Source organism: Nycticebus coucang, chromosome 23 (genome assembly GCF_027406575.1).
Source record: "Nycticebus coucang isolate mNycCou1 chromosome 23, mNycCou1.pri, whole genome shotgun sequence".
Lineage (NCBI taxonomy): Eukaryota > Metazoa > Chordata > Mammalia > Primates > Lorisidae > Nycticebus > Nycticebus coucang.
The window spans coordinates 869,908-885,579 of NC_069802.1; the positions used below are offsets into that span (position 1 = coordinate 869,908).

Consider the following 15,672-nt stretch of genomic DNA (forward strand, 5'->3'; position numbering starts at 1 on the left):
TTATCTTCTTGGTACTTGTTATTGGTCTATTCAGGTTTTCCATTTTATTAGCATATAGTTCTTAATAGTCTAAGATGATCTTTTATATTTCTGTGGTATTAATTCTAATGTCCTTCATTTCTGATTTTATTTATTTGGATTTTCTCCTTTTCTTAATTAGTCTTTCTAGAGGTTTATCAATTTTATTTATTCTTTCAAAGAATCAACTTTTCATTTTATTGATCCTTGGTATTTTTTTATTTCATATTTCATTTAGTTTACTCTGTTCTTTATTATTTCTAATGCTGATTTTGGGTTTGCCCTTGCTTTTCTGGTTTTTTGAGGTACTTTGTCAGGTTGTTTATTTTAAATATTTCTCTTTTTTTAAGGTAGGCATTCGTTGCTATAAACTTCCCTATTAGCACTGCTTTTGCTTTATTCAACGGGTTTTGGTATGTTGTGTTCATATTTTCATTTGTTTCAAGAAATTTTTTTATTTCCATCTTAATTTCCTCATTGACCCAGTATCATTCAAAGAACATGTTTAATTTTCATGTACTTGTATAGTTTCCAAAGTTCCTCTTGGTGTTGATGTCTAGTGAGATTGAATCAGTAATAACACGTCTCCCAGAAAAGAAAAGCTCAGGTCCGAAGGATTCACAGTCACATTCTACCAGATATATGAAAAAGAACTAATACCAATCCTCCTGAAACTATTCCAAAAAATTGAAGGGTAGGGAACTCTCCCTAATTAATTCTACGAGGTTGGCATTATCCTGATACCAAAACCAGAAAAGGACACAACAAAAAAGAAAACTACAGTCTATGATGAACATAGACTCAAAAATCCTTAACAAAATACTAGGAAACCAAAAGACAACATACCATAACCAAGTGGAATTCATGTCAGGGATATAAGGATATTTCGATGTATGCACATTAATGAATGAGATGTATCACATCAATGTAATGAAGGACTGTAAACATATGATCTCAATAGATGGAGAAAAAGCATTCAATAAAATTCAGCATTTCCTTTGTAAAAAACTCTCAACTAAGAATAGATGGAATTTACCTCAAAATAATAAAAACTATGTCAGATAAACTCATAGCTAACATCATACTGAAGGCAGAGGAATGAAACTAGACCCCCTTTCTCCTCATACACAAAAATCAACTACCGATGGATTAGTGTAACATCTAGAACAATAAAACTACTAGAAAAAACACATGGAAAACACTGGTCTTGGCATTGGTCTTGGCAAAGAGTTCATGGTTAACAACTCAAAAGCACAGGCAACTATGACAAAAATAGACAAATATGGCTAAAAATGTTCTACGTCTAAATCATCTTATAAAAAAAGTTTCTGGGGCGGCGCCTGTGGTTCAGTCGGTAAGGCGCCGGCCCCATATACCGAGGCTGGTGGGTTCAAACCCGGCCCCGGCCAAACTGCAACCAAAAAATAGCCAGGCGTTGTGGCGGGCACCTGTAGTCCCAGCTACTCGGGAGGCTGAGGCAAGAGAATCGCTTGAGCCCAGGAGTTGGAGGTTGCTGTGAGCTGTGTGAGGCCACGGCACTCTACTGAGGGCCATAAAGTGAGACTCTGTCTCTACAAAAAAAAAAAAAAGTTTCTGGACAGCAAAGAAAACAATCAACAGAATAAAGAGATAACTTGTTGAATGGAAGAAAACATTTGCAAACTATTAATTTGACAAAGGACTATTATCTAAAACAGTGATTTTCAGCCAGTGTGCCACAAGAGTATCTTAGGTGTGCTGGCAAAATTTTTAAAGATCATTAATTAAATTATTTTTAAAAGAAGTTCAAAGCACAGTAAATATATTCTCTTTTTTACTCTTTTTTTGGATCAACACAATTTAAGTGTGCCGCAGGTTTAACTTCGAGTGTGCTGTGAGATAAAAAAAAAAAAGTTGAAAAACACTAATCTAGAATATACAAGGAACTCTGAAGCAACTCAACAATAAATAAAACCATTATAATTCCATTATAAAGTAAGCAAATGACATACAGAGACATTTCTCAAAAGAAGACATAGAAATGTCTTTTGTATACCAACAGGTATATAAAAAATGCTGGATGTAACTAAGAATCAGTGAAATGAAAATCAAAATTAAAAGGAAAGAAATATGTTATACTTGTTGGAATGGCTATTACCATAAGCAAAAAATAACAGATGTTGGTGAGGATGCAGAGAAAGGGGAACTCTTATACACTGTTGGTGGGAATAGGACTTAGGAAAACTGCTGTGGAAAACAGTATGAAGATTTTCAAACAACTAAAAATAGAACTACCATACAATCCAGCATTAGCACTACTGGTATGTAGCCAAAGGAAAAGAAGTCTGTATACCAGAGGGATACTTGAAATCATATGTTTACTGTAGCAATTCTCAGTAGAAAGTAACCCAATGTCCATTAACATGCAAATGGATAAATAAAATATGGTATATACACAATGAAATACTATTTGGCCATAAAAAGAATAAAATCACGTCAGTTGTAGCAACATGGATGAACCTGGAGATCATTATGTTAAGTAAAATAAAGCAGATACAGAAAGTCACATGTCACATGTTCTCATGTTTGGGAGCTAAAAATCTTGATCTCATGGAGATAGAAAATAGAGTGATAAGTACTATAGTCTGGGAAGGGTGTATAGTTGAGAATATATATAGAGAGAGGATATATAGAGAGATTGGTTAGAGGGAACAAACGCATAGATAGAATAAATAAACCCTGATACTCAGAGCACAGCAGGGTGACTATAGTTGCAACAATGTATAGTATATTTCAAAGTAATTAAAAGAGAGGGTTTGACACATTACCAATTCCTAGAAACAATAAATATTCAAGGTGATGGATAACCCCAGATGCTCTGAGTTGGTCATTGCACATTCTATGCACATAAAAAATACTTACATGCACTCCCTAAATATAGTAGAACCTCTATAAGTTGACCACCCAAGGGACTGTAACAAACTGGTTAAGATATGGAGGGGTCAACGTAAGGAGCTAGGCTTGCTGTACCAAGACATACATATCATGTATATACACAATGAAATGCTCTTTCATTGTGCTACATGCCTGGTCTATGAAAATTACGTCAGTTTAATAGTGGTCAATGTAGGGAGGTGATCAACTATGAAGGTTCTACTGTATGTAAAGTATTTTTGTCAATAATAATAAAATGAAAAAGAGATATCCTTCTATAGCTTCAAAAAACCCACTGAACCCACACAGGATAAATTAAAAGAAACACCTTAATTCTTCTTCATGATAAAACTGCAGAATACTATAGAGCAGTGTTTTTCAACACTTTTTATCTCATGGCCACTGAAATTATGTTAATTAAACAAAAAAAGAGTAGGGCAGTGCCTGTAGCTCAAAGGAGTAGGGCACGGGCCCTATATGCCAGAGGTGGTGGGTTCAAACCCAGCCCCGGCCAGAAACTGCAAAAAAAAAAAATAAAATAAATAAATAAATAAATAAATAAATAAATATATATATATATATATATATATATATACTTACTGTGCTTTGAACTTCATTTGAAAATAATTTGATTAATATTCTTTAAAATTTTTCCCAGCACACCTAAGCTCTTATAGCACACCAGTTGAAAAATCACTGCTATAGACAAAGAAAATATTAGACAATGAAAAACAGATTATTGACAGCTTTTGGCCAGAGCTGCAATCTCATTTTGTAGGTACAACAGAGCAAAGATAAACTCCCAGATTCACTTATATGGTAGCTGGCAAGGTTGATTTCTTTTGAGGGCTTCAGGTTTTTTGTTTTTGCAATTTTTTTGGCTGGGGCCGAGTTTGAACCTGCCACCTCCTATATAGAGAGCTGGTGCCCTACTCCTTGAGCCACAGGCACTGCCCGAGGGCCTCAGTTCTTAGCATATTGTTGGTGTGTTTTCCTTGCCACATGGTTCTCTCCCCGGGGCACTTAACAGTATGGTAGCTTCCTTTATCAAAGCCAGTACGCAGGGTAGTCTGGCACAAGATAGAAATTATAATCTTGTGGAATGTATTCATACTTACAGAAATGACATTCTTTCACCTTTGTCATATTTATTGGTTCGAAGCAAAGCACAGTTGCATCCCTCATCAAGGAGAGGGAGGTCGTTCAAAGCCATCTTAGACTTTGTCTGCCACAGTATTCACTCATATATACAACTACCTTCACTCTTTTCTCTGGAAACATCAGAGAATATGGGCAGCAGGCTAGAAAGGTAATAGCTAGTATGTGCTAGACAACTTCTGGAAAAGCTGCAAATAAAAGCAACAAATAACAAAGAAGGAAAACAAAGCTAACTTTCATAGAAAGGAAATGATGGTTAGATGGTACTTAAATAGTGGGAAGATTCCTACCCTCTGGGCAGTGCCTGTGGCTCAAGGAATAGGGTGCTGGCCCCATATACTGGAGGTGGTGGGTTCAAACTTTCCCCCGGCCAAAAACTGCAAACAAAATAAAATAAAATCACAGAATTGTAATTAAAAAAAAAAAAGATTTCTACCTTCTCCTAAGATTTAACCCACAAGTTAGAGTCCCATAAAGCCATATAACTGAAAAAGAAGTTCATCTGAGGCCAGGCACAGTGACTCATGCCTGTAATCTTGGCACTCTGGGAGGCCGAGGCAGGCAGATGGCTTGAACTCAGGAATTCGAGACCAACCTGAGCAATAGCAAAACTCTGTCTCTAAAAATAGAAGTAAACTGTGGTGGGTGCCTGTAGTCCCAGGCACTTGGGGGGCTGAGGCAAGAAGATTGCTTGAGCCCAAGAGTTTAAGGTTGCTGTGAGCTACGACACCACAGCACTCTACCCAGGGCAACAGAGTGAGACTTTGTCTAAACAAACAAACAAAAAAAGTTCATCTGAAGGATTGAAGGCTTACGTAGAAAAAAATTGTATTTGTGTGATGCAAATTGGTTTTGCCCATTGTAGTCATCAGTGAATTTCCCGTGACTTATGTGTTATTTTCCTAATATTTGTTATTATATGTGTTCTAAATCGATTTTTTTGTTCAAGTTTTCAGAGTAACCTGTAATCTTAGGATGTAGGAAAAAGCAGGCCACTTTGTTTTATTCTCTGAAATTTATCTAAACAACAATAAAAATAAACAAGTGGGACTTAATTAAGCTGAAAAACTTCTCAACAGCTAATGACACAACAATTAAAACAAATAGACAACCTTCAGAATGGGAAAAGATATTTGCATGTTACAAATCTCACAAAGTGTTGATAACTAGGATTTATAGAGTATTTAAATTAATCAACAAAAAAAGAGCAAACAATCCTATCTATCACTGGGCAAGAGACATGAACAGAACCTTCTCTGAAGATGACAGGTGAATGGCTGACAAACATATAAAAAAAAAAGTTCATTGTCCCTCTATGTTCAGAGAAATGCAAAACGAAACCACCCAACCTCAGTGAGGCTAGCTCACATCACAGAGTTCCAAAGCTGCAGATGTGGGTGTGGATGTGGAAAGAAGGGAACACTTTTACACTTTTGGTGGGACTGCAAACTAATATAAGCCTCTTTGGAAAGAAGTATGGAGAATTCTCAAAGAACTTAAAATAGACCTTCCATTTGATGGCACAATCCCATTATTAGGCATCTACTCAGAAGGAAAAAAGTCATTTTATCATAAGGACATTTGCTCTAGACTGTTTATCACAACTTAATTTACAATCACCAAAATGTGGAAATAGCCTACCTGCCTACCAACCCAGAAATGGATCGACAAGCTGTGGTATATATATACCATGGATACATTTACTACTGAGCCTTAAAAAAGATGGAGATTTTGCATCTTTTGTATTAACCTGGATGGAGTTGAAACACATTCTTCTTAGTAAAGTATCATAAGAAGGGAGGAACAAGAATCCAAGGTACTCAATACTAATATGAAGCCAGTAGATGATCTAATACACACCCATGTAAGAAAAAAATTCAAATCAATTCAAGGTGGAGGGAGGGGGAGGGACCATGAGGAAGAGGGAGAGGGATGGGTGTGCTCTCAGTTAACGGGCACAATGTAAGGGTACATGGCACACTTCCCGGCTGCAGGACACAACTGCAACAGGGACTTTACCTAACAAATGCAAACATTGTAACTAATTGTACCCTACATTAATCTGAAAAAAATTTTAAAAATGTATTGTTTGTAAAGTTTGTGAACAATTGCATACAATGCTACTTATCATTAAGTTTTACAAATATTTATTAAAGTGAACAACCTATATTAATAGGTTTTCTTTTTCTTTTGTGTAGGATCCCAATGAAGATACAGAATGGAATGAAATTTTAAGAGATTTTGGTATTCTTCCTCCAAAAGAAGAGCCAAAAGATGAAATTGAAGAAATGGTTTTACGTTTACAGAAAGAAGCGATGGGTATAGTAGTCCATTTGGAGGGGTTGATGAAAGGGAGAGCACAGTTAAGGAAATGATGCAGTATTTCATGAACACAGAGAGAGCGAGAACATTAGAAATAATGTAACATAACGCCACCTACTTTCAGTATTAGTATACTGATTTAAAATGGCTAACTCAAAAAAAATAAATAAATAAAAATAAAATGGCTAACTCAGATGTTGAAAATCACATGCTAGTTAATATGAGCACCAAAATGCGCTGGTGAGCTTTCTTCTCTCACCGTGCCTCTCTTCCTTGTGATCATGCAATGCTTTCTGTTCTGATCACTCTGGATAGTAGATCACTCTGGATAGTAGGAACCATTGGTTAAGATTTATGGGAACTTGGGGGAAATCTAAACTTACAGAGTCTAACTGATTTTCAATCTACGTTTAGATGTCGCTTCTCAGTTCTGTGAACTTTGAGGGAGTAATAACACTATAATGTTACAGTCTCTATAATTTGTAAATCTATCTTATGGCTGGCTGCTTTAAGTTTTGATCTCCGTTTATCTAAGATATTGTTTTTTCTAGACGTGCTGTAGAGTAAAAATAATTTTTAAACAATTTGATTATTTTGTTGGTTTATGTTGTCCTAGTTAAACCTTATGAAAAGATGACTCTTGCACAGTTGAAGGAAGCTGAAGATGAATTTGATGAAGAAGATATGCGAGCTATTGAAATATATAGGTACAGTAATTCATTTAAGTTGCTTATGAATTTTTGAATGCAGAAGTATTGTAAGGATAAAACTAAGAGTTTTGTCTTATGGAATATATTTTAAAAAGAACAAAACTAATTTTTAAGTAATATTTTAAAATTCACTTTATATAAGATGGAATTACATCATTTTTTCTCAATTTTTTGCCTTTGCTTAAATAGGATCTTAAACTTTTTTTATATAAAGAGGAAGGATTCCACTATTTTGCCCAAGCTGGCCTGGAACTTCTGGGTTCAAAAGATCCTCCTTCCTCACTGCCTCAGTAGCTAGTATTATAGACGCACAACCCCTGCACCCACCTCAAATAGAAAATTATACAATAATGTACAGTGGAATGTCATCAAGTTATATATGAGTAAAGCAGAAAATATCAATAAAAACCCAATAAAGAGATGGTCATGGGGTGGCACCTGTGGTTCAAAGGAGTAGGGTGCTGGCCCCATATGCTGGAGTTGGCGGGTTCAAATCCAGCGCTGGCCAAAAACTGTAAAAAAAAAAAAAAAAGAGAGAGAGAGAGTGAAAGATGGTCATTATTTTACTTCTAGCATGATGTTAATCAAGGGTTTCTATTATTTAAGGAAAAATTTACTACCATTCATAGACAAATATTTTTAGAAATTAGAACAATGTATGAAACATTTCCTAACTTCTTTTACAAGGCCAGCATTATCCTGATACTAAAACCAGACAAAGACATTGAAAAAACCAGAGCACTTTAGACAAATCTCCCTCATAAATGTAGACCCAAAAATCTTTTAAAAAATATTAGCAGATTAAGTCCACCATTTTCATCATAGCTCACTGCAGCCTCAAACTCTTGGGCTCAACCAATCCTCCTGGCCCAGTCTTCCAAGTAGCTGGGACTATAGGCACATATCACCAGCCTGAGCAAGAGCAAGACCCCATCTCTAAAAGCAGCTGGGCACTGTGGTGGGTATTTGCAGTCCCTGCTACTCTGGAGGCTGAGGCAAGGAGATCACTTGAACAACCTCACACTCCTGAGCTTAAGCGATCCCCCTGCCTCAGCCTCCTGAGTAGCTGGGAAGACAGGCATCTGCTACAACACCCAGATGGTTTCTCTATTTTTAGTAGTCAGGGTCTTGCTCTTGCTCAAATGGTTTTGAACTCTTGAGCTCAAGTAATCCGCCCACCTCGCCCTTCCACAGTGCTAAGAATACAGGCATGAGCCACTGTGGCCAGCCAAATTTTTTATAGAGACCGGGCTCAATCAGTTGGCCAGGCTGGTCTTGAACTCTTGGCCTCAAGCAATCCCCTGCATTGGCCCTCTCAAAATGATAGGATTACGGGCATGAGCCACCATGCCTGGCTCAGTTATTGTACTTTTTAGTTCCTTGTGTGTAGTTTTACTCAAACCACTTCTGACACAAAATCAGCAGCAAGAGTAAGGGAATTTCTCCCACACTAGCCAGTTCTCCAACTTTCTGGACACCCAACTGGGTATCCTTCAATTTACTTCAATTCTGACACTTACTACTAGAGGCAAGGAAGACTCCACAATGAGAGACCACTTCACACCCACCAAATATATAATAATAAAAATAATGGACAATAACAAAATTCTTGGCAAGGATATAGAGAAATTGGAATCCCTGTGAATTGCTGGTAGGAATATAAAATGATGCAGCCACTTTGAAAAATATTCTATTGGATTCTCAAAATGTTAAACATAGAGTTATCATATGATCCAGCAATTTCACTCCCAGCTGTATACCCAAGGGAATTGGAAACACAAAATATGTATAGGAACATTCAGAGCAATATACTCACAGTAGCTCCAAAATGGAGCAACCTGAATGCCCACCCACTGCTGAGTGGACAACCAAAAGTGGCATGTTTATGCAATGATTATTCAGCCATAAAACAAAATGAAATATCAGTATGTTCTACAACATGAATAGACTTTGAAAACAGAATGTCAAGGGAAAGGAACTAGTCACAAAAGTCATAAAGACAGAAAGAAAATTATTGGTTACCAGGGCCTGGTATGAGGGAATAGGGAGTAACTGCAAATAGATACTGGGTCTCTTTTGGAGTGATGAAAATGTTTTTTGCCAGGCACAGTGACTCATGTCTGTAATCCTAACACTCTGGGAGGCTGAGATGAGTGGATTGCTTACCTCAGGCATTCGAAACAGCCTGAGCAAGAGCAAGACCCCTGTCTCTGGAAAAATAGCCAGGCATTGTGGTGGGCACTTGTAGTCTCAGCTACTTGGGAGGCTGAAGCAAGAGAACTGCTTGAGTCCAAAAGATTGAGGTTGCTGTGAGCTTTGACACCACAGCTGTTAACCCAGGGCAACTGAGTGAGACTGTGTCTCAAAAAAAAAAAAAAAGTTTTTGAATTAGTGGTGATGTTTGCACAACTTTTTGATGCATATCCTGCAGTTATCCTGAGCAGCTCTACTCCCAGCAATGACTATGGACCTGGGCTCTTTTCATAAGGGGCTACACTGTCTTAGGATCCTTAATCTTGTCCTGTGTGTTTCAGGGAGACAGTGTGATAGATCACAAGGGGGACATTTTAGGGATGAGTCATAGAAATGGATATGTCACTTTTCTCATTGTTCGCATGACCCCAATCTAACTGCAAGGGAAGCTGGCACATGTAGACTTCCTGGCAATTATATCTTCCCTGGAGGAGGAAACATCATGAGGACCACCCAGCTAGTCCTTGCTACAGAGAATAAAGAGAGATGTCATATGTAGCAGTCCCTTTATTGATATATTACACTCGAAAACCACAAATCTAGCTGCCACAAATTATGGCAATATTTTCACTTCTGTACTGAACCTATAGGATTTGGGAATATCGCTTGTTCTGTTTTTTATTTTTTATTTTGAGAGAGAGAGCCTCAAGCTGTCGCCCTGGGTAGAGTACTGTGGCATCATAGCTCACAGCAACCTCCAACTCCTGGGCTTAAGTGATTCTCTTGCCTCAGCCTCCCAAGTAGCTGGGATCACAGGCGCCTGCCACAATGGCTGGCTATTTTTTGGTCGCAGCTGTCATTGTTGTTTGGTGGGTCCGGGCTGGATTCAAACCCGCCAGCTCAGGTGTATGTGGCTGGCGCCTTAGCTGTTTGAGCCACAGGCACCGAACCTTCACTTGTTCTTAAGAAGAGGAAATTCTGTAGTTACCTTGATAGTGCCTATTTAAAGCAAAAACAAAATACCAGGAAAGTATTTTTTAAAACTATTAGTAAGCTACAGCAATAGAACTTTTTTACTTGGTAAAGATTTTAAAAACATTAAAAGTTACCATTAATTACAAGTAAAAGATGAGTTGTATGTTGTCATCTCTGTCATTAAACAGCATACTTTATGTCCCAGCCACTGCCTTAGGACAGGATAAATGAAAAATATAATATTCATAAAAGAAGAGACAAATTGCTATTGCATAAATGATAAGCTATAAGATAAGAAGTGAATCAACTCAGAAGCTCTTAAAGTTAAAAGGATGAAAAAATCCGTATGTAGCTGTAAACGTATCTGCAGTGCATTTTTTTATGGCAGCCTAACTGAATTGGCTCCCTGATACGTGGCCTTCCTCTTGGTATATGTTCCAGCACCATGAAAGCTAAAAAGTTAAGACTACATTTCTCAGACTTTATTGCCCCGTGGGTGAAGAGTGTGATTTAGGTATTGTTGGACACATTCATAAGACATTCAAATTCAGAATTTCATTTCAAATTAAGTGGGGAAAGACATGGTAGCCCACAAAGCATCCATTTGTCTGGTACTAATCTAGAATTGGCATCACAGTTTTGGAGTCATTATTCTGACAATGATTTCTTATCTTTGGATTATTGCTAAGGGAGATATGTATCTAGAGACAACAGCTGTTACAGTGCTTTCTAGTTCTCAGAATAGTTTGATGCTAGGGCCAATAATGGAACAGTTGTTCCAGATTCCCTGGTTTCCAGATTGCAGTAGAGAAAGCCTTGGAAGACCAGTTTTGCTATATTGTTCTGGGAGTCATTCCTGGTAGCCCAGCCTAGAACCTGTTCTGTCTTACCATTGGGTTTGTAAAGCATTTAATTCCCTAATAGCTAGAGAGCGTTCTGTTATGCGACTGATATGATTGTTAGGTAAAATATGCAGGCCATTGAACAGTATGTGATTTCCTAATGGCATACCAAGCCGGTGTGTTTACCCTCTCTCCTGCCCAATTCCATTGAAATACAAAAAATGACGGCTGAGTGCAGACTCATGCCTGTAATCTTAGCATTTGGGAGGCTGAGGCAGGTGGATTGCTTGAGGTCACAGGTTCAAGACCAGCCTGATCCTGTCTCTAAAAAATAGTCGGGCATTGTAGTGGGCACCTGTAGTCCCAGCTACTTGAGAGGTTGAGGCAGAGGATTGCTTCAACCTGAGAGTTTGAGGTTGCTATGAGCTAAGAGCTAAGATATCATGACACTCTTCCAAGGGTGACCAAGTGAGACGCTGTCTCCAGAAAAAAAAAAAAAAAAAGAAAGAAAGAAAAGAAAAGAAAAACAAGAAGGAGGAGGTGGAAGAGGGGAGGAAGAAGAGAACTAGTTGATAGTTGTGCCATCAGGTAGGGTATGGGGCTGTCATTGGAACAAGAGCATTTTGGAATTTCAGAAAGCCAGTGAGATCAAACTGAAGGAAGTCTGTGATAGTATAAACAGAGCAGCGCTCCCCAAAGACCTTTGGGGTAACTCCAGGCTCAGAGTATTTGGGCCAGTGGAGGGAAAATTGAAAGATCTCTCTTTGAAAAGTATGAAGGTGCTGGCCCAAGGTCACTGTCTCTGGCCTTCTCCTCTAGACTTCATTTTGCTTGGATTACTGGTTATGTAAAGGGAGAGGTTTCTAACATGTGAAATAAGGCCAGAGTGTTTTAAAATGTATCAGAATTTTGTTTCCATTCAGTTGTATCAGGAGATGATTGCCATTGGAAAGATCATGTGTTACAGTTCCCAAGGAAAGGGGGCACACCCTGCCACACAGAGCCACACTGCAAGCTCCTGGACTGGTCAGGAGTTAGAGGAGCAAGGGGACAGCTTGGGCACAAGTCTTCATTGTGGTTCCTGTAAGAAAGGCAAGGCCAGGCCAAATAAGCAGAGTTAGGACTGGGTAGTTTGAGTAATTATGGCTCTGGGCTGTAGGGGCTGTATCTAGTTGTCTGGTACTTGGCCCTAGGGTGATGAGGGCAGGGAGATAGTGGTTTAGTCTGATATCGCAGGTGATTGAGCATATGGGCTGTAGATTTGTTGGTTTTGTTAGGAGAGCATGCTGTCTGGTGAATGTTTGCTATCTCTTGGAATTAGCCCTGGGAGGGGCAGTCTGTACAGGATCATCAAGGTGCCTGATACTAGAGCATCACAGAATACACAAAGCAAGAAAATATAATTTATATACCATGAAAGAAGGGGAGTAAGTGGCCCACAGCAAATTTAGATGTATAGAATCACTAAATGTTAAGAAACTTGCAGATATGTCAGTAACCATTTGGATTTGTTTCAAGAGTCAGGCAATTATCAAAATATATAAATTTTGAGAAAGTTTTAATGGAAGTTTTAAGGTTCTCTATGGGTGAATAAATAGGTAACATTATGGAATGCTCATTGTGTGCCAGGCACCAAGCTAAGAAATTTACATGTCTTATCTCATTTAATATTCAGTGATCCCGTGTGAGCAGTTACTAGTATGTTCCCATGTGCATTCATGGAAACTGGAGTTTAGAGAAATTAATTAACTTGTCAAAGTTCATGCTATTAATAAGTACTAGATCTAATATTTGAAACCAGTTCAGTCTGAACTTAAGAGTCCAAGCTTATAATCATACTCCTCTACTACCGCTCTACCTTTAATAAATTTATAACAAGTAATCACAAATATTTACAAAGGTTTTGGACTAAAGGTCAGTTTAGCATGACAGTTACAAGTACATCAAGGGGATAATAATAGCACCTACTTGAAAACACTTTTGCAAGGATTAAATTAGTTAACGTGATACAATGAAAATAGTGCTTGGCAACACTAAACACTCAATAAATGATATTATTATGACATTCTCCTTTAAAAAGTATTTAACCCATATATGAGAATTTGTTTGCCCAATGTCTAAATAAACTCTCTATGATCAAAACCTAGTCCTAAATAGAAATAAATTTAAAAGTCAAATAGCAAACTTCTTATACTTTTCAATATCTGTGGAAACATATAAAAAGAAAAACTGGCTTTATAAGATAAGTAAGGCTATTTTGCTATTTAAAGTGTTCAATGTATATGGGTATAATATTCATTGACCTAAACTGTTACAGCATATGAGAATGACTTTTAAGAATATGGCATTTTTCTTATGTAATTTAATTTCATTTTTTACTTAGAGAAAAGCGGTTACAGGAATGGAAATCTCTTACAAAAAAACAAAAATTCGGGGAATTAAGGGAAATTTCTGGAAATCAGTATGTGAATGAAGTCACAAATGCAGAAAAAGATGTGTGGGTTATAATTCATCTATACAGATCAAGGTAATTACCATAGCATTTCAAAATATAAATATACAAATGTTATAAAAGACATACTTCTGGTTTTAAGGTTCTATGAAGGTATAATAAAGAGTATTCAGGAATAATAAATTTGTATATATATTAGACATATATCCATCTACAGAGTTTTTACAGTCATTGGCTACAGGAATTAAATTAGGTATTTTTAAATATTTTCATTTCTAATTTAAAGATAAGTCACAGTTCTTGAAAACAATAAGCACTCTTTAAAATTTTTTATTATGGAAAATCTCAAAAATACAGAAAAGTAGAAAGAATGATAAAATGAACACTGTAAATACCTATCATACACATTTTATTATAAACCTTTTGCTATATTTATATCATTGTTTCTGTGTATATATATATTTACATTGGTGGAACTATTTCAAAGTTGATTACATACAGCATGATAATTTATTCCTGTGTGTTTCAGCATGCATTTTTAAAAACATAAGTTGTTGGAGAGGAAAAAAAATTCTTACCCATCCTAGGTGCATTAGCTGGGGTGCGGCAAATGGGACGGACAACAGACAGATTAACAGGAGAAAAAGAAATTCAAAGCGGTGTTAGAACTTGGGTTTATATAACATCTTAAAAGAAATGTACATTTTTAGAGAAGTGACAAGAAAAAGGAGAGGGACTATGAACTTCTAGGGGTGGCAAATTGTAGAAAGAAAAATCTACAGGTGAAATTAATAGAAGACAAAAGCTGTTTTAGCAAGGTTTGTTAAGTAGCTTTCTCTGGTGCTTCTCTGGGTACCAAGAGTCTAGAGTTGTCTCCAGTGATTAGCAATGCCCTGCTTTTCCTGGTAGAGAGGGGAAGAGAGCAGAGAGTTTTTCTTCCATCTATTTCTTCTCAATTGCCTTCAGCTCAGGATAATCCTTTTGTCAGAGCAGCATAGTTTGGTGTGGCATATGAACGTCTTCAAAAACATTCTTCTATATACCCATGGTACCATTTTCTCACCTAACAAAATTAACAATAATTTCTAATAGTATCTGATACCTAATCTTTTTTCAAATTTCCCCAAATGATGCCAAAATATCTTTAATAAATAATACATATATTTCTGAACAAAGAGCTAAACAAGGATTATGCAGCACATTTAGATATATCTCTTGAACTCCCCATTCCTCCAAGACAATTTTAAAATGCCTGGTTGTACCAAGTAAAATCCAATGTCCCTAGGCCTCACAAGCCTGATATAATAATTGAAGAGGAAAAAAAATTAAAAAAAATAATTGAAGAGGGTAGATTGTACCCCAAATGTTCCTCTCACTGAAACAGCCCCTCCAACTTTAAGTCGCAACTTCTCTGCCTCAGGGCTGTAAACCTTTCCAGGGAAAGAGACCAAAACAGCAGCCCAATTGTCTTTATCTCAGTTTCTGAATAAAAAATTGCTTCTCTTTTTAGGCCCTTGGGGAAATTCCATACAGAATAATTTATGCAAATTACAGTCCTATTGTTTACCAGCTCACCAGTTCCTTAGTCAAATTTTGAGAGGACAACATGCACCCACGAAAGAAAATGCCCTATAAAAGTTACTTTTATTATAACTAAAATTCTTGGTAGATTAATTTTGAAGTTGTTTTAAAGGTTTAAGAAGAATCACGTTTTTATTTTACCTATACCTCTTACTTAACTAAAAATGTTAACATTTACAAACTGTCTGGGATCTGTCTGTGGTAAATGTTATATCCTAAATAGGTTCACCGAGTGTCATTTCTGACTCTTTATGATCAGCAGAATAGGTTACTTCTGAATAAAATTGTTTACTTTAATGGTTATTAAATAAGCTACTAGTTTTGACAGATGATTTTCAAAAATTCATAAAGAGGCTAAATGTATTTTAGCCTCCCTCAATTGTTATATGTTTTGATAGAAAGTAAAGATGTGGTTTCATACTATTTTAAGTATTTGTGACCTTCTTAGAAGGTTTTGGGGGGGCTAATATAAGATAGTTACATAAGGCTGGGCATGGTGGCTCACACC

At 36.9% G+C, this 15,672-nt stretch overlaps 1 protein-coding gene across 1 annotated transcript in view; it reads left to right on the plus strand.

Annotated features, from left to right (window-relative positions):
* Nucleotides 1–15,672, plus strand: part of PDCL2 (phosducin like 2) — a 66,489-nt gene that overhangs the window by 28,457 nt on the left and 22,360 nt on the right. The window contains exons 4-6 of the mRNA XM_053577446.1: nucleotides 6,288–6,408; nucleotides 7,028–7,118; nucleotides 13,515–13,658. Of these exons, the coding sequence (XP_053433421.1) occupies nucleotides 6,288–6,408; nucleotides 7,028–7,118; nucleotides 13,515–13,658 (356 nt within the window). The remainder of the gene's footprint in view (nucleotides 1–6,287; nucleotides 6,409–7,027; nucleotides 7,119–13,514; nucleotides 13,659–15,672) is intronic.